Source organism: Malurus melanocephalus, unplaced genomic scaffold (genome assembly GCF_030028575.1).
Source record: "Malurus melanocephalus ecotype Western Australia unplaced genomic scaffold, MMel_1.1 scaffold_198, whole genome shotgun sequence".
NCBI classification, from domain to species: Eukaryota; Metazoa; Chordata; class Aves; order Passeriformes; family Maluridae; genus Malurus; species Malurus melanocephalus.
In genome coordinates, this window is record NW_026623430.1 from 260,009 (window position 1) to 283,117 (window position 23,109).

Sequence of the window (23,109 nt, forward strand, 5' to 3'; positions counted from 1 at the left end):
TCTGAAACATTCCTTATTTGGTAAAGGAAGAGTTGCTCAAGTAGGATTGTCTGGCTTCCATAGGTAGCTGATATCAACCATGATGAAAGTTTTAACTGTATTGTGAGAACAGGGATAATCTGAAAGAGTTTTTACTTCTTTCACCTGTGATGCTGGGATTGCCTGAAATATTTGGATATTTTTGGGGAATAAACCCTTTGGATATCCTTACAGTTGCAACATTTGTTTTCTTTCTGCCTAAAACAGAAAGTGGTAAGGGCATCAATATTTGAAACTCAGTTAAGAAATAAGGTGGCAGTGAGATGAGGTACTTTTTTTAACAAAGCATTAATGACTCATCAGGTGGCATTGTACAAAGTATTGCAGGGATGGTAATAGCTGTGGACTTTTTAACACCATAGAGTAGCTGTGCTCCTCCTTATTCAAGCTTCTGGGTTTTTTTTTTTTTTTTTTTTTTTTTTTTCTGCTGATAAACATTACAGATGCTGTCCCTGTGGAAGGTAGTAAAATAATTGTCTATAATATTTGAAAGTGTTGTTTCAGATAGAAAACTGCCATGCAATTAAGAGAAGGACTTCACAAACCCAACTATGATTTCACATTGCTAAGGAGGGACAAAATCATTTTGCCCATTCTATGTTCAAATACACTTTCTGCATTTGAGAAAGAATGAGATAATTTCAGCTGTTTTCAAAGCATTAAGACCGTTTACTTCGATTTCTTTTTGAACAAAGTTGCGTTACATGTTTACAGATGTAATTTGCTGTCACTTGCCATATGCTCCCTGATTAATTCTTCAGGGCCTGTCAGCTTCAGATAATTTAATTTTCTGTGCTTTAAAATGACATTCATTATCAGGACATGAAAAATTCAAATGATTAACTGCAAATTATGACTAATAAAGTGTCTATATTTTTTGCTTGTTTCCAGAGAAAAACAGAAAGCTGAAGTCAAGGACAGAAAAATTTTAGAGATTTTGCAAACCAAAGACAGCAAGATAGAAACTCTAGAACAGGTTTGTTTTATGTTTAAATTCAGCAGTTACGAAAACTTGTCATTGACATCACATTTGTATTTCTTAAAATGAGAAATAGTTTGCTATTGTGTTTTAAGAGGAAAGTTGCAGGTGATTCATAGATTATAACTTTCTGCTAAAGTATTATTTAAACTCCTCTGATTAGTACAAACAGTTGATCTGTTACCTAAAAAACTCCTATAATTTTAGATTAAACTTCTGAACAATCTTGTCAGTTTATTGCCCCATTTTACACTATGGCTAGCCTAAACTTGTGTTTAAGTCTAAAAGACTATGTTTAAGTTTGCAATGTGCCCATGCACATCTTGGTAAGATTTGCCGTCCTGAGAAGTACAAAAAAATCAACCTGATGCACCTTCTGCCTGACAAGAAACACCAGTGAACTTGGGGGGGTTTCTCCTTTTATTTATTATGTATTCAATTCCTATTTAAACAAATATATAGAAAACATACGTATGATATATAGTATATTATATACTATAGATACATTATATTTTATTATATAGAAGTTTATTATAGGGACTATATAACGTATAATATTTGTAGTATATTATCAGTACCCCATATTTAATCTATAAAAAATGTAATATATTAGTTATAAAAAATGTATTACATTGCATATAATATGTAGATCTATGAAAGATGTAATTATCTATAAAATAATGCGATAAAATAAAATACCGTTTATTATTAAATAAACTTTTATATTACAGCAGTGGCTGAAGTTTCAATGTGTTGTCACATCCTMATGGCTATAGGTGTAATGTGTTTGGTACATGCACATGCATCATTTTTAGAAGCCAGMAATATATGATTATTCCTGCATTTCTATCATGTCCTTACCTGTGAAGTTGTTTATAGGAATATGTATGCAGTAGTGTGCTTTTAAGAAAGCTGCCTGCTGTGGCAGTGTGTGAACCTGAGGTGTGTCTGAACCATGAGATTGCTCTCTATGATTTCAGATCAATTTCAGAAGCTGAAACTCTAATTGATCAGAAATCTGAAATTGATGGTATTATGCATTTGCATCATCCACATGGAGATGGAGAGAGGCTGGTAAGTGTAACTAGAACCATGRAAAACTGGTATGCCTGAAAGAAGAGACTATGAACAGAATGGTAAAACCTTGGATGTACWTACAAACTTGGGAATGAGAGGCCAGAGAGTAGCCCCACAAGAAATGTGAGATCCTTGCTGACAGAAAATTGAATGTGAGTCATTGTGCCCTGGCAGCCAGGAGGGCCAAGCGTGTCCTGGGGGGCATCAGGCACAGCATCACAGCCGGGCACGGGAGGGGCTCTGCTCTGACCTGGGGCGGCCTCACCTCCAGTGCTGGGGGCAACTTTGGGGGACACAATAGAAGAGAGATATAAAGCTGTTAGTGAGTGGCCAAAGGAGACCTGTGAATATGGTGAAGGGCCTCGAGGGAAAGCCCTCTTGAGAGGAAGCCAGGAGTGACTGAGATTACTTGACTTGTTTGGTCTGGAAAAGAGGAGACTGAGGGGAGACCTGATTGTGGTTTATGACTTCCTCATAAAGGGGAMGAGGCGGGGCAGACACTGATCTCCTCCCTCTGTTGGCTGGTGACAGGACCCAAGGGATTGGCCTGGAGTTGTCAGAGCAGGTTTGGGTTAGATATCAGGAAAGGTTCTCCACCCTGAGGGTGACTGGRCACTAGAACAGACTCCCCTGGTAAGTGGCCATTGTACCAAGYGTGCCAGAGTTCAAGAAGCTTTTGGGCAATGCTCTCAGGCACAGGGTGTTATTCTGGAGGTTGTCCTATGCAGGGCCAGGAGTGGGCCTTCATGATGCTTGTGAGTTGCTTCCAAATCAGGATACTCAGTGATTTGGTGATTCTAACAGATGAGGAGAACAGAAGCTGTTTTGATGATTGTCACAACACTAATGCRTCCCCTACAATTAGCTTCCTTTAGAGTCAGTATCTTTGACTTGGGGGGATGGGGGGYGAGCGGGGGCGGGTTGTGAAGGGGATCAGATGGTGCCAGTGCTGTGTATAAAATCAGCGTACAGAGGTGCTGTCATTTTGACCTTGTTTCCTTCATTGGCTGGGATGCTAGTGGGTTGAAACAAGGGAGGGTTTGTTGCTTTAGCATGTGGTTTCAATGATTTGGTATCAAAGAAAGGAGCTGGCTTAAAAAAACAATGTTTTACTGGATGTGTTCTTTCTTCCTTCATCTAAGGAAAAGATACTGTTTATTTAATTACCATGCAAATAGATTGCTTGTGAAAACATGCATTTTGACAATAGTGGTAATGAATGTTCTTTTCTGTGAAGTACAGGCAAAAAGCCTTCAAGGCTGTGTATTGCAATCTGCTACTTTGTTACGTCTAGGAAGTTGAGATTAGCCAGTCATGTGTTCTATTGTTTTTCTGTTCCCCTTCGTGTATCGTACAGAGATACCAGTTGCAACATAATTTGTTGTAGGGTTTATATACTAGGAATTTCCAAGCAGCCATGAAAAAGCTTGTATGAAAGCCATGAAAAAGATTGTATAAATCACTGTTGAGTAAGGGGAAGAAGGAAAATAAGTGTGCTATGTCATAATTCGACATAAATGTARGCTTATATTACTTGTAGAAATAACAGCAAAACTAAAAGAAGAACATACGATCGTATTTCTTGTCTTGCATTATGCTTAGACTTCGTCCTGACATGCCTAAGAGGACTTCTGAAATTACTATAAATGAGAGAGCATATTCTTCTCAGCCTAGATGAGATAGATCCATGTAGTTAGTTTGTACTGAAAGCTGAATGAGCTTAATTTGTAAGGAGGTATTTCAAGTATTAGAATTGTTTCTATTTTAATGGCTGTCACTGAAAATTGAGTAAAATAATGAATTTGGAAACTTATGATTGGGAAGTTATATGTTGTTTAATGTGTTTATATAACCTAATAGGGAAGAAAAGTGCTCAGGTGCTCATGAGGATGGGACTTGTGGCTTTAAGGATAAAAAAACCTGTAAATCATAATTTTTCAAAACTTTTGCCATCCAATGTCTTTGGAATAGAGTATATGCATTGAACTTGTGATTACTTAGTACAAGTTCAGCTTTTCACACATCCTAAATTACAGTGGTCTAATCTTCAGTTGTATATACATGRATAAAACTTTTTTCTGATCATAAGTTTCTTTCAGAACTTCATATTGTGTTAAATATTTTAAATATGAGTTACTATGGAACATTTAAAGATGTGCTATTTAAAGGTTCAAATAGATTTGTTAAAGCATTTAAGATTATTCTCCTCTATTATAGYGCATAAATTCAGTACAGAATGTATTGTACTTGAGTTTTCCATTGTACTTTTCCCTTTTTCCTTGCTTCTTTTAACTGGTAACTTTTTCTGTTTTATTGGTAACTTTTGGCCCTGATAGTCACAATTGGGCCTTGTCTGGCATAGATATACTTATTCTAAATGCTGTGCAGTAAAAATATTATTCCTTTGGGATTAGAGTCTAGATTGCTATACTGATATTTTTAYCATTATTTTTGTTTTATGCAGTATCTCAAAACCCTTTTCTCACCAGTTATGTATCCCTGACATACATGCATSGCTTCTCTGTTTGTTACAAGGAAAATAATTTCTAACTGCTACATTTAAGTGACTAGAACACTCTCTTATATTTTTAATTATTCTTCTTCCCAAGACTCATAGATACTTTGCTGCAGAAATCTTTCCTTTCTTCCTTTTATTTGGAAACATTTTTAACCTGCTGTTTTTAATTTTTTGATAATTGTATGTATCTCAAGCAGATCACTGATGCTGATTTTTCCTTAAAAAGTAAGCTGAGGCTTCTGGAGGAATGTATGAAATTTTTAAATTCAACCAATTAGTTTAGCAGATAATGCTGGAGCAGGGAACAGTCTTCTGCCAGTCATGCAATAGATAAATTAGAATATCTTAACCTGTTTTCTTTAGACAGTGTCATTAAAGACATGTAAAAATAGCAGTAAACCTTTTCTTATAACATTGTTAATTAATTAGGTTTCAATTTTGATCTGGAGGAACTAAAGCTAATCTTTTTGTCCTAGACCTTGTAACATTTCAAAACCTTATCAACTGATTATACTCTAGAGGGGTTAAAATAGTACTAGCTTGCCTCATTATCTGCTCTTGAAAATCTTCAGCTTGCTGTGCAAATCTATATTAAAGCCCCKTTAATAGGTCCAATTGAAAGAAGCATAATTCTACCTTCAAGCATTAATTAACACTGATAAATTTTTCTTAACTTTTGTACCTTCACCTGATTGTGTTTTTCTTTGTAATAAAATACTTTTATTAAATTAAGACAAATGTATACAGACATTATGACCATCTAAACACTTTATTTTCAGTAGCATAAAAGCTTGATTATTCTTGTGTAATGAGGGACATGAGGATAATTTTGGTAATAAGGAGTTCAGATGAATGTGTCAGCAGTGTTGAGATTCTGCGGATTTTCTAAACTCTTAGCAAAAAAAAGTTTGTCCGGTGAATAAGATTTGTAGATACTGCTATCAAAGCATGRCTAAGGGGACACTGGCACAATTTTTTTTTTCTTCAAAATAAGTGACTCAAGTTGTATATTGGAAAAGGAATCAACTGTCAGTGGTGAAACCTGTGTTTTATGCAGCACCTTTTGAACTGTCATGTTTTTTGCTTTTCTGCTTGGCATCTTCTAGTTTGTTKCTTCCTAAAATTAAAGAAAGGAAACATTGTTAAGGAGCTGATCTCAGTGAGAAAGATGGAAAGAAAAATATAGAAAGAGTTGAAAATTGCTGATTTTGGTGTATTGATAGAATGCTACCTGAGTAAGTAGTATGATGGCTATGGCTAATACCTGTGGGCTTGTTTGACTGAAGAAATGAATAAGCTAAATTACCGTATACCTTTACAGCTCATTAGTATTTTTGTATGAATTCCCAGTAGGAATGCATTTTCTACCAGTTGAAAATATGTTTCTGAGAGGTAAGCTACTCCATTTTGAGAATAGTTTTTTAAAAAGCTATGTTGGGTATTTATACAGTGTAAACCTGTAATTTTTACCTTTTCAAAAATTTGCATGAGTAGCTCTTCCTGAAGATCTCTACAGCTTCTGGGTCTTTTTTACTCAGCCTTTATTTTTTAGTGATGTTTCTACAGAGATAGCAAGAATGGTACCTGCACTTATATTAGACAGGAAAATGTACATGATGTCTCTTGTCCTCTGCCCAATACACTAGTTTGAAATGTGTGATTTCTTGAATATTGAGCAGAATTCAGTAGTCAAGCTGAGAAAGAAGAGGGAGGTCATCTTTATCATCTCATTCATCCTCTTGTCAGCTAGTGTCTAGTTGGAAAATTTCTTTTTCAGTCCAGGTCAGAATAGCTATGTACCCAGTGCAAAGTAGCATTTTATCTGAATAAAAAATGATTTCTATAGCCATTGGAATCTGCTTTTACTGTATAAGAGATTAACTTCATTACTGTGTTCAGTATGTTAGTTGGTCATTGTAATGTATTTTTTTTTTCTGTTATAAATTCGGTATGGTTTTAAAGAGGTTGTAGCTGAATTTTATTGCCTGTTTAGGGACATTTGATGATGAATCTTTTCATATATCATGGCTTCTTACTTGAATACTGGCAGATTTCCTGAAATTCAAGCAAACAGTTATGCTTTAAGGATCAAGTAGCACAAAGAAGCAGGCTGTGCCCTGTGAGATTAGATTCTGGCCTTATGAATCTGCTGACAAGACTTCGGAAGAAGCTTGTCAGAAGAGTCGATCACAGCAACAGCTGTTCTTTATTTACTACACCTGATCTGGCAGCATTGATGTATATGAGTGTGATGAAATACTGCTGTATCAGCCATAGATACTAGTAGGTATTGATTCCTGCAGATCTCAGATCATTGTGCACTCTTCCAGAGACAGAGGCTAACTCACTTTGAGGACCTCATATGTGCCTTGCTGGAAAGTGTAAAAAAAAAAAAAAAACCAAAAAAAAAACCACAACAACAACAAAAAAACTCTAAGCCTAGTTCTATCAAGATTGTGCCTTTCAATGAAGACAAGTGAAATGCTCGTTTAGCAAGGTATTGGTTTTGATTTGAAATTAGTAGAGAGAATAGAGTATAGAAAGATACTTGGGATTTTCTGTTTTCTGACCTAGAAGGCTGTGCTGYTGCTTTTTCGAAGTAGACCTGCTAAGAAGAGAGGAAAGTACAGAGAATAAATTTATGAGGCAATGTTGCYGTACTGTAGTGTGTTATGGGCTGTATAGAAAATGTGATCTGTCCTGATGCAGGGAATCACTAGCTGTGGCAAGACTGTCAGATTATATTGTCAGCTGTAGTTTTCTTGAGAGCTCAGTAGAGGAAAATGGACAGTAAATTTTTAAGTGTAGCAGATGCATTACTGCAATACGTGCTGGTCTGCTTGCTGTTGATGCTGGATTTATTATGGAGCTACAGGTTTTCTATTTTGACAAACTGCTGTCTCAGTTCCAAATTTGAGGTGTGTTTTTGCAAAAAACTGCCTCTAAATATTTCCCATTTGCAGGAGCTTCTGTATTCCTTGTTTCAGAGATGGAAAGCCTGTTGTGGAAAACCACAAGTGCCAGAAACAATATTTTGCTCCTTTGTCCATGCAAAAATGCAGTGGCCAGCAGTGCTTTCTTKCACTATGCCTGTGCAGCAGAAGGAACCAAGAGAAAGGGATGCAAAAGATTGTGAGATGTTGGGAGAAAATACTAGTAAAGCTTCATTTTAATGGAAGAGAGAAGGAATATGCTGCAGTGGAGCTGTAAGGAGGAGCTCAAGTAGAAGGAGGTGGTGCACATAATGATAAAGTTTTCTCCATGCTATGRCCTACTCAGTAGATTGCTGGTGAGAGATGGTTCCATTGCTGCTAGTGAAAGCCTGGTGCTAGAGTTGCACAAAGCCACAGTTTATTTCCACCACACGTTCAGGTACTGAAAAATTTTATCAGGTGYTTCAATTAAGATAGCAAACTTTGCTGAAGACACCAAATTAATCATACCAGACAAGTCCAAAGAGTCCAATAGGGAACATGGTGTTTATAACAGATTATGCTGTTTGACCCTTCCTTAATCTATGGGTCAGGTGAGAATTCAGAAGCAAGGCTCACTAATACCAGAGAAGTACATATTCACCACCTGCAGGATGAAGTCAGCCGTTGATATGTCTGGTCTTCTCTGTAGAACTGTTTTACTTGATGCTCTCAAAAAAGCTTTAAAGAGTCTTGATTTACTTTTCTACCTCCTGCAAAACATACCTGTCCTTTTCCAGCAGCRCATACATGGTAGGAAAGCGCATTTGAATGGATGGTGTTTTAAGAATGTTTTTCCTTGTATACATCTCTAAGTTATCATGTTGTATTTCATATCTATTATTGATAGAAATAGATACTAAAAAATTCTCATTTTGGGAATGGWTTTATAGATATGTGCTTGCAGGTTAATACTTCTTTTTCTTAGAAACCATTTTTAAATTGGTTTATCTCAGGGAATCCTGAAGAGCATGGGATTGGGCAAGGAAGAACAAACCTTGGTCATATGAAAATCAAACGAGCTCCCCCATTTCAATTACCCCTCTATTTGTTGTKGCTTTTTTATTTGTTTAAGACTGTTCGGGCAAAAGGTTAGGAGTGAAAAGTAAGAATTAATAATGGCACATGCACTCAAAATACTGTTACATTTGTTACATTTTAATTCCTTATATGCCAGTTGCTATTTTTCATGGGTTTTTTTCATACTTGTTAGGAGTGAAGTTCTAARTTGAATAATTAGCTGTGAATACAGGTATGCTCTGCAATTTATCTGCTGTAGAATCAGCACTGTTGGCATTTTACTTTTAAGGCAGTATGGATTTAAAAATTACTTATGTTTTATATCAAACTGGCTAGTGTTCTTTAGACTCTGAAAGGACACTGTACAGACTGCAGGATGCGGCCGATGACTCTCATAGCATATGGTTACCTTTTCATGAACTATTTGGATTGAACTTCTGTTTTTCCTACATTGAAAAATAACTTAAGAATCCAATGATTAGTCAAGGGATGAAAGAAAGTGAACTTCTTTTGTTAGTTTTATTTTTTCTTGGTTTTTTTTTTCTTTATTTTGGAGGATATGAGATTATGATTAGTAATGCGTTTTGTTAAATGTGCATCTGAGTCTTCAAGAACCATGAGGATTAATGAAGTTGAAAAAAATATAGTGAGGAATTTATGAAAGCTAAATCARGGGAAGGTATGAAATATTGGTACATTTTTAGTGGTGTATACTTATTATTAAATTCCTGCTAGAAGTGAAAATAGAAGCTGGAAGGAGAGGAGAATTTAGCATTATGGTAAGTCAATCCCAGCTACTTGGTGAGGACAAAGAGATGATGAAAGGTAGAAAATACAACACAAAATGTTCAAGTAGAAATTCTGAGGAGAACTTCAAAAGAAGCAGTATTTCCACATTTAAGTTTTAATAAAATAATTCTGTTACTCTTAATTTTGTTTCTGCATAAGGAGGAAAATGCTTCAATTTTTCATTAGTGTATGTTCATTTTACCGTTTGTTTTCCATGTGGTATATTAGAAGTGGACTACTACACAGCAAAACTTCTGATAAAGAATACAATGAAGAAAGCACAGAATTTAATATTTATTTGTTACCCTGATCCTTTCRGTAGTAGAAATCAAATGCATGCCTCTCTGTTGAATACATAGATGGACACCTTTAATATTGTGGTGTATAAATTTGAATTATTTTCATTAAGTGCTTCAGCAGCCAGTGTGTTATTGCATTTCTGTATTGKTAGCAGCAGCACTGATCGATATGTCAGTTTTGTATTTTTGCTAGAAACTTAGTACAATCTGAGTTAACTGCTTGACCTGAAATAAAACCCACTCTTATCAACCTGTATAGAGGTAGCYAGGCAATGCTGATTGAGTAGTGTAGTCTGATCTGATTCCAAAATACAGAATTAGGAGTTGGTTTTTCCTACTTTTTTTTTTGCCTTGACCTCCAAAATACGTGGATTTGGAAAGCACCTAATGTCATTATAGCATGTATAGCTGTTGTTTCATATTTCTTTTTACATGCTTTTAATGTAGGAGGTTAAAAAATATTTCACTGAAGACTGGAATTTCAGTGATGATGTCTGTAATATCAAACAGTACCTCACTTCCRGAAATAGTGTCCTGACTGACTTTTTTATTTAAATCAGACGCCTAGCATTAAAAAGTTGCTTTTGTCACTGCTTTCACTGTCTCCATAAAATACTATATGATCTAAATTCACAATGGGTAGTAATGAGGTTTTAAATTAAAATCTTTTTTTTGTGTCTTTTTACTGGAAGTATGGACRGATAATCTTAACATCCTACTGCCATGAAAAGACTAATATGTTCAGAGCTAAGACAAAAAAGGGCAGTTGTCTCCTTTTGTTTTTAATCTGTGTTTTTGTATCAGATTTTCTCAGTTTGGCTTAGTATGTGATTTTGMTTTCTATTCAGATTAATACGTAGGTGTTTGAAAAAGAAGTAATATTTGCCAGTGAACAATGTAAAAGTATTGTGGAAGAAAAGAAATTGTATTGTGCTGTAGGTAAAGACATGCCATGGGAAAGGATGAAAATTAATTCAGGAGTGATGGTCCTCGTAGACATCAAAAGGTCTGCTCCACCAGGTCACAGTGTTTCTTTCCATGTGCTGTTTGTTGCCTGGAGCACTCTGGGCTCCAGGAGTGTACAGGGGATACTCTTTGATTCTTCCCAGCTAAATAGAAGAGTAAAGTCAGATTCTTTTGGTTTTCATTAGAGCAAATTTACTTTAGAATAGTTTTCTTTCTTGGAAGTTTGTCTATGAAAAAACCTTTCAAAATTTTCTTTAGATGTTTTAGTTATATGAGGGTCTGTTACGGTTCTTGGCCATCATGCTGTCAAACTTTGGTTTTGCCCTGTTGTATTCAAAGAAATGTAAGTGAGTAAACTCAAAAGTGTAATCGGAGATTGTTCTTGTGTAGTGTCAGACTGTCCTTATGGCATCTAGACAAAAATCAGTAGATACTGAGGGAATGGATGAATTCCTGATGAGTTTTACTTGGTGAAATCTGTCAAAATGACCTCAGGTAGGAGGTTGCCCTGTATTGATCAGGTGTTTTTCCTTGCTGTTTCACTTGCTCACYGGAATAGGGTAGTCTTTTATGAACACTGCTTGTGTTTTCTGTTGTAAGAACTCAATCTTTACTCTTTTCCTCCTGTTATATGAAGTAATATATAGGTTGTGAAAGCAGAGTACAAAACAGCTGTACAGGGGAAGGCAGATGATAACTTACCTAATTTTCTGTATCTCAAAAATTATTTTTTAAGACCCTTATTTCTACATAGTCATGGTTCCCAAGTAATACTTCAGAGTTTTGGKKTTTTTTTTCCTTCCTTGTAAGCACATGAAGTGAACAGATATGAGAATAAAATTTCAATTCATTTAGAGGAAAAGATCAGGTCATGCAAAGTGATACCACAGAAAAATGCTTTGGGACATAACAGGATTTTTTCCATGCAAGTGTAACTCACCTAGYTAATGTTTCACTAGTGCTACAGCAGATGACTTTGTAGACTACTCAAGTGCGTTTGCTGCTCAGTGATTGATGTGGTATGTTTGCCTTTTGATTGATTTAAAGTGTTAAGTCAGTCTGTTGTAGAAATAAGTAATTAGTGTGCAAGTCTGACTTGGGATAACCTGACTGATTATCCTCCAAAGTATTCACAGTAAGTAGTTTATTTTAGTTGGAAATTTAGTCTCAGAAATAGAGAACAAACATTTGAAGTAGCTAGATGCACTTTTGTACCATCATGTCTCTATTCATTCTCTAAATTTCTGGAAAACACCCCATTCAAAACAGAACCCAAATATCTTTGATTTCACTTTACAAATACACATATGCTTACCAGTTTCTGCACATTGTATAATGAAACTAAGTAGTAATTAGATGTACCTGTGTACTCAGAAATTGGATGCTTTAAAGTGCTGGAGCTTTTATGAAAATGTGTGTTTGTGAATTTTTAGCTCAGAGCCAATAGTCTCTTTCACATAGGTGGGATTTTTAATGATGTTTTAAGGGTGTCTCCAAGTACAGACTTTTGTTTTGTTAAATGTTAAGTAAGTAGTAATGAGCTAGAAGGAAGACTCAAAGGAGCTGCTTACTCCAATTCCATGAGGGCCTGGGGAGTGGGAGGGCAACAAACAAAATTACTGATGCTTTCCATAGTAATGTGGATTCATACCTTTTTAAAGATTCAGCTAAATCGTCTCTGCCAGCAACAGTTTATTTTTGTAAGTGTAATAATATATCTAAAGAACAAATGTTTTGTCTTTTGAATGGTAAAAGTATAACTCCAAATTTASTGTTTTGCATGTTTTTACTCAGCATGTTTTCATTCTTTTTTTTGTCTGACATACTTGTGAACCAGATATAAGCTTAAGAAACTGAAAACCCTTACATATTTTATCAACGTTATTGTAGAATAATTAGAGGCTTATTGACTTGTTGATAATTTTTTATGTTTCTATTCACATTTCATTTTAGTTTGTGTATTTAAAGCAAAGCAGTTTGTGTATWTAAAGCAAAGCAGTTACACTTCAGTCTCAACATGAAAGTTTCATCAGTTTTGTACCACAGTTACGGTGTCACTGCTATGCAAATATTACAGATTAACGCCCTTTTGATTTAGGAAGAGATGGGGCAAAACAGAATGTGGAATTAAAACACACTCCTGGAGAAAAACACAGAGTTCTAATGGGCATTTAAGTGTGAGGGTGTTTAATTCAGATGTCATGACACTAAAATGAAGTTATGACAGAAACTTGAAATTCTTTTTCTATGCCAGGGTGATTTTTCTGTGTGTGTATTCTAACCCATAGTTTGTGTTGAGCAATGTTGTATTATTTTCCTTGAGCTGCAAATTCAGCTAGACTTAATTCTTTTCAATTCTCTCKTATAACATAGTTGTTTAGTAGCCTTACTTAATAGTTTACTGTCACAAAATCTGGAGAACTTTTGAATTCAGGTGTTTGACTTGATTTTTGGTGTTCTAGAAGTGTAAGTTAAACAGCATTCTTAGTCCATAAGACAGATACAACTTCAGTAAATGACTATTTTTGTATAAGCTTCACTGAGTAATTTCCATTCAGTTCTGCATTTATAGGCTTCTTTGTTCAGTAGCAGCAGTATGTTTGGTTCCTCATTTGCATTACTGTGTCTAACAGTCATTCAGCTTTGAGTATGGTTAAGGTACTAATGGAATTAAAATAATGCTGTGAAAACTGCAGATGTCAGATAGTTACATTTCATAGACCTAAAACATAAGACATGCATGCTCTTTTACACTTGCTTTTTGTCTATGAACAGATTTTTTTTTTTTAATAGAGACTCACAGGACAGCAGCAGGAGATAAACAGCTTAATGCAGAGAAAAAGTGCTGTGGATGAAGAAAATGCCCGTTTGAAGAATGAATTCAGTAACTTGAACCGGAAATTTAAAGATAAAAGCCAAGAACTTAAGGTATATTGACTTGTACATAGTTTCATAAGACTATAGCTTTGAAGTAGTTCTTTAAGCAATGTCAGCCTTTGTGGCACAGAAAGTGACAAGCTTGGAGAAAAAATTGCCTTAGGCCTTGCTATACCTTACCATTTTCTCACATACCAACTGAGAAAGATGCTTTAAAGCCAAGAATCCAAGCCTTATAACTTTCAGATAAATAGTTAATGATGGAAATGGAGCAAAAAAAGTAGAAGTGTGAAGATGTGGCTTCTTGTAATTAGATTCTGATGGGACTGGCATTATTAATTGATAAAGCTGAGGTCTGGGAGGATATGTCTGTGTGGGTCTCAAAAATAGCTGGGGACAGCATCAAAGGCAGCTTGATCAATTAATGGGCTCTTTGCAAATGTGTACTCATCAAAGCTGTCATCCAGCTAAAAAATATGACCCTTCCACCTGCATGAAAGAGGCCAATAAAAGTACACAGGTGACCTTGGCCATCAAATATAGAAGAAGCTGCTGTGAGGGTAAAACTGCACAGTTATATTTGCTGATTAGTTCTCACTTTTTTGTTTATCGGCCCTTGTGGTACTGTTCTACAGGACACTGAGGAGTGTGCACAGAAGAAGGAAGAGCAAAACAGACTGGTTATAAAAAACCTGGAGGAGGAAAATAAGGGATTAAATATATGCTGTGCTGACCTGCTAAGTGACCTGGAGAAACTGAGGAAGCAGGAGGCACAATGGGAAAAAGAAAAGTCCCGCAATGATGCCAGAATAAAGGTACGGAGTGGAATGGACTCCTGGATGTTATTTGAGAATTAACTTCTCCAGACATTTCACTACAAGTTATTTTCTTTAAATAGCAAGTTATATATTCAAATCTACCATTAGGGACTTGCATTCATTTACATTCTATCACTTAAGACCCACAGCTTTTTAAAAATTGATGCTGCAAAGCAGGAATCTGACTTCAAATAGTCATCTTAAAATGTAATCATTAAAAAATAAAAGATACTGTACTTTGAGATAATATATATATATATATATATATATATATGTGTGTGAAATAATAAAAGCTTAAAAGTATTACCTCAATGTTTTTCTAGATTTGTGATTTACTTATAATCTTGTTACTGTAGTCTTGATCTTTGTTGTTTTGGAAGAATATGTAGTTCCAAATACATTGCGTCCTTGCCTCCAAAGGTCTCCATTCTGTGAGAGGTCTTATTATTGCTTATAATATATTAGAAAGTTATTTTCATAGTTTATGATAAAACAAAAAAAAAAGGAAATAACTGAATACATGGTACCAAGTATTTCTCTTTTATTTAAATGATACTTTTTTGTTTTTCCTGATGGAAATTGGCTAATTCCTCTTAGAAAGGAGCCACAAACATGCTCTCTAGCAGCTCAATAGCTGCATATATACACGTCTAGGTAGTGGATTCTTTTTGTTTATGTAATTAATGTATACTTAGAATGCTGTCTTCTTTTAAATTTTCAAAGTACATTCAATGCAATAATTATCTAATTAACAGAAACACCCTTTTTCCCTGCACTAGCAATTTTGCTGATGCTTCTGATTCTTGTGGTGATGGCAACTCTTTTTAAAGCGTTTAATTAAGATCTCTTAACATGAAAGTAAAGTTCTTGCAAATTGACTTCTTCAGACTGTGTGATGAAAGAATTGTAGGGTTCCCAGGACAAGAAATGATTTGTTGATTCTTGGGAGAGAAAAATCAGTGTGCCAAACAGATAAAATAATTTTTAGGTTGTCAAATGTAGTGCTTGTAATATTGGACAAATTATTGAAAATCTGTTGCCCATGTCTTCAATGAACACAGTCAGAATAAATTTTGTCTCTGTCTTCCTGGCTGATGAGGCATGCTGATGAATGAAAGAGCTGGATGATTGCAGGGATGGGAATTACTAGTGTTGGTATTTCAGAGGGGTCTTAGAAGCAGGTCAGAGTGATGTCTTCATTGTTACAGGGGGTACTTTTGGGGATGGGTGTTGCCCGAGCCAGCCAGGGATCTCACACAGCTGTTTACTAACAAAGAAAAACTGATAAAGAAACTAATAATCAATGGTAGCCTTGCTATAATGACCATGAAGTTTTGAAGGCCAAGACCTTGAGACAATGATAGAAGGAAACAGTACAGCCCCAGAGTTAAGGAGCAGAGTCTTCAGCTGTTCAGGGAACCCATAGCTGGAATTCCATGAGAAGCAGCATTGAAGGGTGAAGAACTCAGGAAAAGGTTTCATGTCTTTAAAGACAGCTTTCTCCAAGCCCAAGTATGGTCCACTCTGATATTCAGGAAAAAGAGTAGATGTATTAGGGGATCAGCTTGGCTAGACAGACTCCAGTGGCGGCTGCAGGTAGAGTATTCAGGAAGTGGAAACAGTGAAAGCTGTTGAGGAGGACCTCAGAAACATTGTTTGGACACTGAAAGATGGTGGTAACCTTGCTTCAGTTGAGACTTGCAGATAATGACTGGCATAACCAGTTTCTTGTACTGTTTTATCATTGAAAGGCTGAACAAGGAAAATGGTGACCTGATGCTGAAATGGAACRATGAGTTAATTACAGAAGGTAATAGCTACAGCAGAGGTACTAAATAGTGTCTTTAACGCAGTCTTGTCCAAGATGTCCCCAAAAGTTTGTGCCTAGAGACAGACTTCAATGTAAAGTACTAAGTGGATGTTTTGGAAGATRCCTGAGAGAACTCGACTAGTACACGTCCGTTGGACAACCTGAAATTGGCTGCATCCAGGGTTGCTGAGAGAGTTGGCAGCCTCTCAGCCTTAAATTTTGGAGTTGAATYAGCATCTTTTTTTACATGTTTTTCACTAATAAACATGGCACTTAATAATATTATAGATGTGTTGCATACAGATGTTAACCATGTTAGTATCCTCTATCTGAAAGAATAAAAAGAATCCTTATTAACATGAGCTAGCTCAACATTGCCTTTAAAATGTGTATTAAATGGTAGAAAAGTGAGATCTAAATCACAGGTTGCACCTGAGGCTGAACTAAGTGTTTTTAACCTTTTTTATTTTTTTTTTCAGTCTTTAAACCAAGTTCATTAAAGAAAAGTGCCACTTCACACTTTCAAAGACCAGTTGTTTTTCTAACCTACTATAACCTGAATTTGGGTATAAAATTCAACCTTTTTAAATGCTGAGAGAAATAGCTGCTATTGCTAGTTTATCCTTTTAAGGAACATTTCTTTAAAATTTTGTCATATCAGCTGAAACACATTAATGCAAGGATACCATATAAGGTGGCTAAAGGCTGACAATAGTGTTTTATTGTTTGTCTTTTCTGAATGTATCTTCATATAAATAATGTAGTGTTTACAGAAGGTTAGCATAGATCTCTGCTTTCTGCCTAAAGTAGTTCTTGAGAACTTTTTTGTGTCCTTCTTTTGAGCTTCCCATAGGTTTTATCAGCTTTCTGTATTTCCTGAAAGTGAATAAGTGGAAAAGTCATCAATCAGCCAGCTGTCTCCCATCTAGAGAATCAATTAGKCATTTGAGTTATTTGGTGGTTCGTTAGGTGGAGGTTACTGAAGCTATTGTTTAGTATCAAGACAAATATGTTTTCCCAAACTCAAGTCACAAAAGGTTTTTTTGTGTAGATGAACAAGTCAGAACAGCAGATTTTAAGTGGATGGGGAGTAAAAGTCGAATCACTTACTGGTGGGCTGTTTATTTGCTTTTGTTAATTCCTAGTTCGCACAATACTTTTTGAAGTTTCTTAAGTCTGAAGGTCAGAACTTCCAAACAAACAGCCCCCTCTGTCAAGAGGAGCCTGGAATTTTAGTTCCATTGAAAAATGAGAATTTTATTGAGATGGGACCTTGAAAAATTGCTCTCACTTTTGTCATAATATATACTAGGAAAAAACATGAAAACAAAGCTACTGTCTTTGAAAATTACTTTCAAAGGGTTTGAAGCTTCCAATAACAAAAGCTTAGTGTTAATTCATAGTGACTCACTCTATAATAGGTGTCACCGTGCTACCTCATGCCTTTTTTTTGTTTTTCATGTTTGAAGTTCTTTTAAATTCATCTTTCCGTGCTGTGTTGTGCTTGTCTTCTATAAATATGCATTTTCTCTCTCATATAACTGAGTTATTTAATATTTTGAATTACTGTGTTTTAAATAGCATTTTTAAAAATAGGCTTAAAAAGTTTGAATTTTAAACAGTCCATTGAAATGGACTTTAATTTAAAAACCCAGATTAGGTGCATTTGTGCTAGGTAAATTTTCACAAATTTACCTGGCATATTTATGCAATGAACTTTTTAGGCCACTCTATGAACAGAAAGGGAACATGATAAATTCCATGTGATCTTAAAAAATTCAGATGCCTGGAAATTGAGTGTAAAATATTATAGGTTATTTCATAGTCAAAAATATGTTGACAAAAAACTCAATATAAGCCAGCAGTGTGCCCCTGCAACCCAGAAATCCATGTGCTGGGCTGCATTGAAAGAGGTCTGACCAGCAGGCTCAGAGAGGTGATTCTCCCCCTCTGCTCTGCTCTTGTGAGACCCCACCAGAATTCTCGTGTCCCCAACATAAGACATGGTACTCCTGGAGCAAGTCTGGAGGAGGGCCATGGGGAGACTGGACCATCTTCCCCAGAAAGACAGTCTGAGAAAGTTGTGGCTGTCCCGCATGGAGAAGAGGAAGTTCTGTGGAGATCTTGTAGCAACTTTTCAGTATCTGACAGGGAAGCTGGAAAGGGACACTTGGTGAGGAGCTGTGGTGAGAGGACAAGGAGGAGTGGGTACAAATTGAAAGAGGGGAAATTTAGGTTAGAGATTAGGAAGAAATTCTTTATAGTGAGGATGAGGAGGCACTGGAACAGTTTGCCCAGGGACGTTGCCAATGCCCCAACCCTGGCAGTGATGAAGTCCAGGTTGGATAAGGCCTTGAGCAGCCTGGCCTGGTAGGAGATGTTCCTGTGGCTGGGAGGTTGGAACTAGATGACCTTTAAGATCCTTTGCAACCCAAGTCATTCTATGATTCTGTTTTGGATTTCTGATTTCAGTATGCAGTGGAGTTTCTGCTTATCAATATATAATATTTCAGTACCTGAGGTATTTGTATGACAAGTTTTCCTTTCTCTGTTTTCATGTTTTGCTCTTTCAGTAATGCTTCTAAAGAATTCAAGCTTCCAAAATACATTCAAAAGATTGAACTCATTAATTTATTTGAAAGCAAATGCTGAAGTCATATATGTCACAAGTAAAGTACTGAGAGATACTATTCTCTAGTTTTAAATTTTGCTATTAGATAGCTTCTAAAGTTGTATTAATGATAAAATAATGTGTATCTTTGTATTGTACCCTTCAAGGGATGATGAGAACTCACAGCATTGGTAATATTAGGTTTTTTTACTCTATTCCATGGAAAACTTCTGCAACTCTATAGTGTGATATTAAAAATAGGCAATTAGAATTTATTCACAGAATAGATGAACTATGGCAATTTTTGTTCAAATAGTCAATATCTTTAGCTTCAGTGGAAACAATAAATACTGAGGGGAAAYCCTAGGATTATTTGCAAATTTTAAATACTTTATTGCACTTAAAAATTTCACATGTTGATAGTAAACTGTCTGCTATAATTTTTAAATTTTTCATTATTCAAGGAAAAATTAAGTTTTTCTGGCTAGCCTTTGACATTGATTGGTAACTCATTAGTTGGGTACATCAGGTTTATAGCTTGATAACTGTCAAGGAACAAATTGGATTAGATTTCCTACCTCATTCACCTGTGAATTTTGCTATTTCCTCACATCAGTGTTACTGTTAGTAGCAAGACATGATAGTTCTTGTACAATTTCAAGGAATTTGATTGTAGTACACTTCTGATAATCTAAAAACCTATAAGATATTTTAATGCAGTTTTGAGGAAATGAATTTATTTAGATTTTAATAATTCACTTTTCAGTTATAGAAATATTTTGATAACCTCAGTATTTGAGTTATCATTGCTGAAAGGGAAAAATGTGCATTTTTTTAGTTGTTTAACTAAGTCGGCATGTAAATGGAAAACTAATATACTCTTGGCAGTAGATTACTGATACTATTCATGAGAAGGCTTTTATTTTTAATTATTAATGAATCATGGAATGTTTGCCTCACTGAGARCGAGTGATTGCATCGGTGAGTAGCATAATACCAAAGCAGGTCTAAGGCTGTTGCCACTTTCTGAAATTCTGTTCTGGATATTGCTGCAATATTTATATTTCCATTGTTGCCTCAAAACACTCTGGGGGAAGAACAGTCATACAAAGCTTCCTGAGGACTGCTCTTCTGAGGGAAGTCTAGCAAGGTTTATGTAGCGATTGAAGTATCGTTTGAATAAGCTGCCTGCTTCCTGGATACACCTTTACAGTTTGCTGACTAACTTCTACCATAAGGCTTATGGTAAAAAGCAGACCCTTGCTTGTTTGCATTGTCTTCAGTGAGCACTTTCTGAAATTTTCTTGTATGCTGTTTTTTTCCTGAAGAAACTATTCCTCGCATTGAATTGGCAGTGTAAAATAAGAGCAGATTTCACAAGCAGTTTCAAAAATGAATCTATATTTATTATTCTTAGTTCRGATACAAAATATTGTGAATTTTTGTGTGAGCTTAAAACAGTGAAGGTATAGGTGCTTTTTTTTAGGAGCTCCTATGAAGAAAACAAGGTTTAATCAGTTCAGTAGTTAAATAGGGAGCTACTGTTTTGGAATAATTTGATTCAGTATTCTCCTTCCACATGCAGCAGTTGAGTTAAGGGAAACTTCTTAGAATAAAGAAGAGGTGGGCACATGAAATTTGAAATACACCTTTTCCGGTGTTCCACATTTTTCATACGTTCACATGTGCTTATATSCATTTGTGTATATCACAAGAAATGTGTGCTTGTGTGTATGTGTACATCCATATATCTATATGCATAGATAACTTGCATAGCAGATATTAATTATTTCTTCTACATAATCTTTAATGCATTTCAAATGCTTTCTTTGCAGAATTTGGAAACTGATTTAGCAGAGACAAGAGAACAAACAAAAAGTTTGCATAGTATATGCARTAACTTGTCAACTGAGGTAGCTATGAAACAAGAAGAACTTTTCCAAAAGGATTGTTATGTGATCAAAGCCAAGTAAGTATTTTGTAATAACTTTAATTAAAGTCTGAACCCTCTTAAAAAGACTATTGTTCGACTTACAAAGCAGTATTAAGCTTTGTATTAGGTATTAAGTATTAGGCTTTAAGCCTAAGTTTAACTTTTCAATTTTAGTCAAATCTGACAACTCAGCAGAAGTCTACGTAGTTCTGTGCTAAAGGTTTAAAGTGCAGTGATTTAAGCTTTATCTTAGGTCTCCCACARTATTTCTTTACACTGAATCCCTAAGATTAGTGCTGCAGTATTTGTGTCTTGGAAAAGAAGTCAAGGACAGAATGAATTACATGAATTGAATGGACTACTGAATTCCCCAGAATGAAGGTAATGTCAGAAGATAACTAGTAACTTTAAGTGGATTGTCAGGAAATTGTCCATTTTTTTTATTCTTAGTTTCAGAGGCATGCACAGTGTTTCACTTGCATGTTAGATAAAGAATATTCCCTTCAATATTCCTTCAAAATGTGGTTTTGCCTGAAGAGCTGAGTTAGTTGGATGCTTCTCTTAACTTTACAAGCACAAGTAACCTTTCTTTCTGCAGGGAGTCAGTTTCTAARTGTTTTTCTTAAAAATACAAAACCCAAGAATTATGATTTTTGGTGCATCTGACCAAAATTGTCATCTTGAACAGTTGAAACCTTTACAAGAAAARATATGTCTTGTTTTTTTTCATGTTTAAAAGGAATAATACCAGTTGGGTTTAAAAAGTCAATGAAAGTGGTAGGCAAGCTTATTGGGAAATAGTATAGTAAGAGACAATCAATGGAATTTGTGAAATTCAACAATGGGGTAATAGAATTTATCTCCTGAAATTATTTTCAGAAAAATATATTTATGTGAGGACTAGGGACAGCAAAGAAGGCATTTTAGAGTAAAGCAATCAAGTTTGCAAAATCACTGGTTACTGCCTTCAGCTTAGGATATTGCAGTCTGAGTTGGCCAAATCATTTAACTTCAAATTTCTCATAATGTATTGTTYGCTATTCATTGCAAAAGAACCTCTTAGAATTTGGCATAAGTATCTCATTAAAATGCAAAATTAAAATAAGGTCATTTCTGAACATAAGGTCTGAACATGCAGTAATAAAGAGATACAGCATACGTATTTTAAAGTGAAATATTTTTTCTGTTTCTCTATATGAACAATCTTCTAAATTCACGGAAAACAGCTTAGTATAAACCCATTATATGGGGGGTTTGTGTCCTTTAATGTTTCCCTTCCTAGAACTCAGTGGTAATTGCAATGAATAGTAGTATTTTTTTATATCATTTATGGATGAGTTATACTTAASATGTTCTATACGTATATGTTTGATCAGTATCATTAGAATTTAGTGGCTYCTAATTTTTGTCTGTTAATCCTTCTCAATGAACTTCAGCTACAAGTTTCTTGGAAACATTTCTATCATGAAGAAAGAAGGCTTAAGCTGCAGCTTATGTTGCATAAAATTCACAGTTTCAGTAGTTAGCAATATATACCAAGAATTGCAAATATTCTGTACTTCTATAGTATAGAATACTGAAATTTCTCATCTTCCTAAGATGTCAGTATGTAGAGAAGACTACTTTTCTGTTGTTTCCTCAATGAAAAAAAATAAAAATTATACAAGTCTTTGTTAACGAAAGACAAATTTTTATTTAGGTTGAAGTAGCAACTCCTCAGTTAAAGGGAAAAATTGCAAGAGAAAAGGAAGTCTTTCCATCTTCTCGTCTTGCTATGCTGAAGTCTTAGAACTGCGTTGACTTTATGATTAAAGCATTTATTTTTTTCTTTTTTTTGGTAACTTTTTTTTAAAAAATTCCTGCTTAAAATTTAGTCTAATAAAATTATCACATTGAGTGCTTGGTTTTCATTTGATGCTGGCAGAAAATCCTTTGACAAATAGTGTGGAAAATATCCCATTCTTCTTGCTATCATCAGTTTCCCATCACTAATTTCAAACCTTTAGAGTTGAAAAAGACTATCTGACTTGCAAATGCATCTGTTYTCCCAATTGCTCTGTGTCATTATTTGCTGCCCTTCTACCTTCCCCACCCTCCTATTCTGTGAAAACAGATCAGGAACACAACTGTAATTATTAAAAATAAGTTCTGGAAGAAGGAAAAAGGCAGYTGGCTTTGTACATTTGGTGTCTTCTTTCATATGCAGCATAGATAGATTCAGAAAAATGCACCTTCTATTGACACCCTGGTAATACTGTCCAAAATTTTTATGCTAGGTGCCAAAGTAAATGGGAAAAGGAAATCTCCAAAGGAATATGTGCATACTGGGCTAGTGCTCTGTTTCTTGTGCATTCATAACTTGCTCTGTTGTGCATGTCTGTCAACTTGTTAGCAARAGTTT

At 35.3% G+C, this 23,109-nt stretch overlaps 1 protein-coding gene across 4 annotated transcripts in view; it reads left to right on the forward strand.

Moving 5' to 3' along the window:
* The window catches only part of CNTLN (centlein), a 180,488-nt gene that overhangs the window by 27,204 nt on the left and 130,175 nt on the right, over positions 1-23,109 (forward strand). For 3 of the 4 annotated variants that reach the window (XM_057373456.1, XM_057373457.1, XM_057373458.1), the window contains exons 3-6: positions 931-1,015; positions 13,453-13,587; positions 14,172-14,351; positions 20,611-20,744. In XM_057373456.1, coding sequence (XP_057229439.1) covers positions 931-1,015; positions 13,453-13,587; positions 14,172-14,351; positions 20,611-20,744 — 534 coding nt within the window. Of the gene's footprint in view, positions 1-930; positions 1,016-1,998; positions 2,093-13,452; positions 13,588-14,171; positions 14,352-20,610; positions 20,745-23,109 lie in introns of all 4 variants that reach the window. The other variant, XM_057373459.1, reaches the window with a different exon arrangement.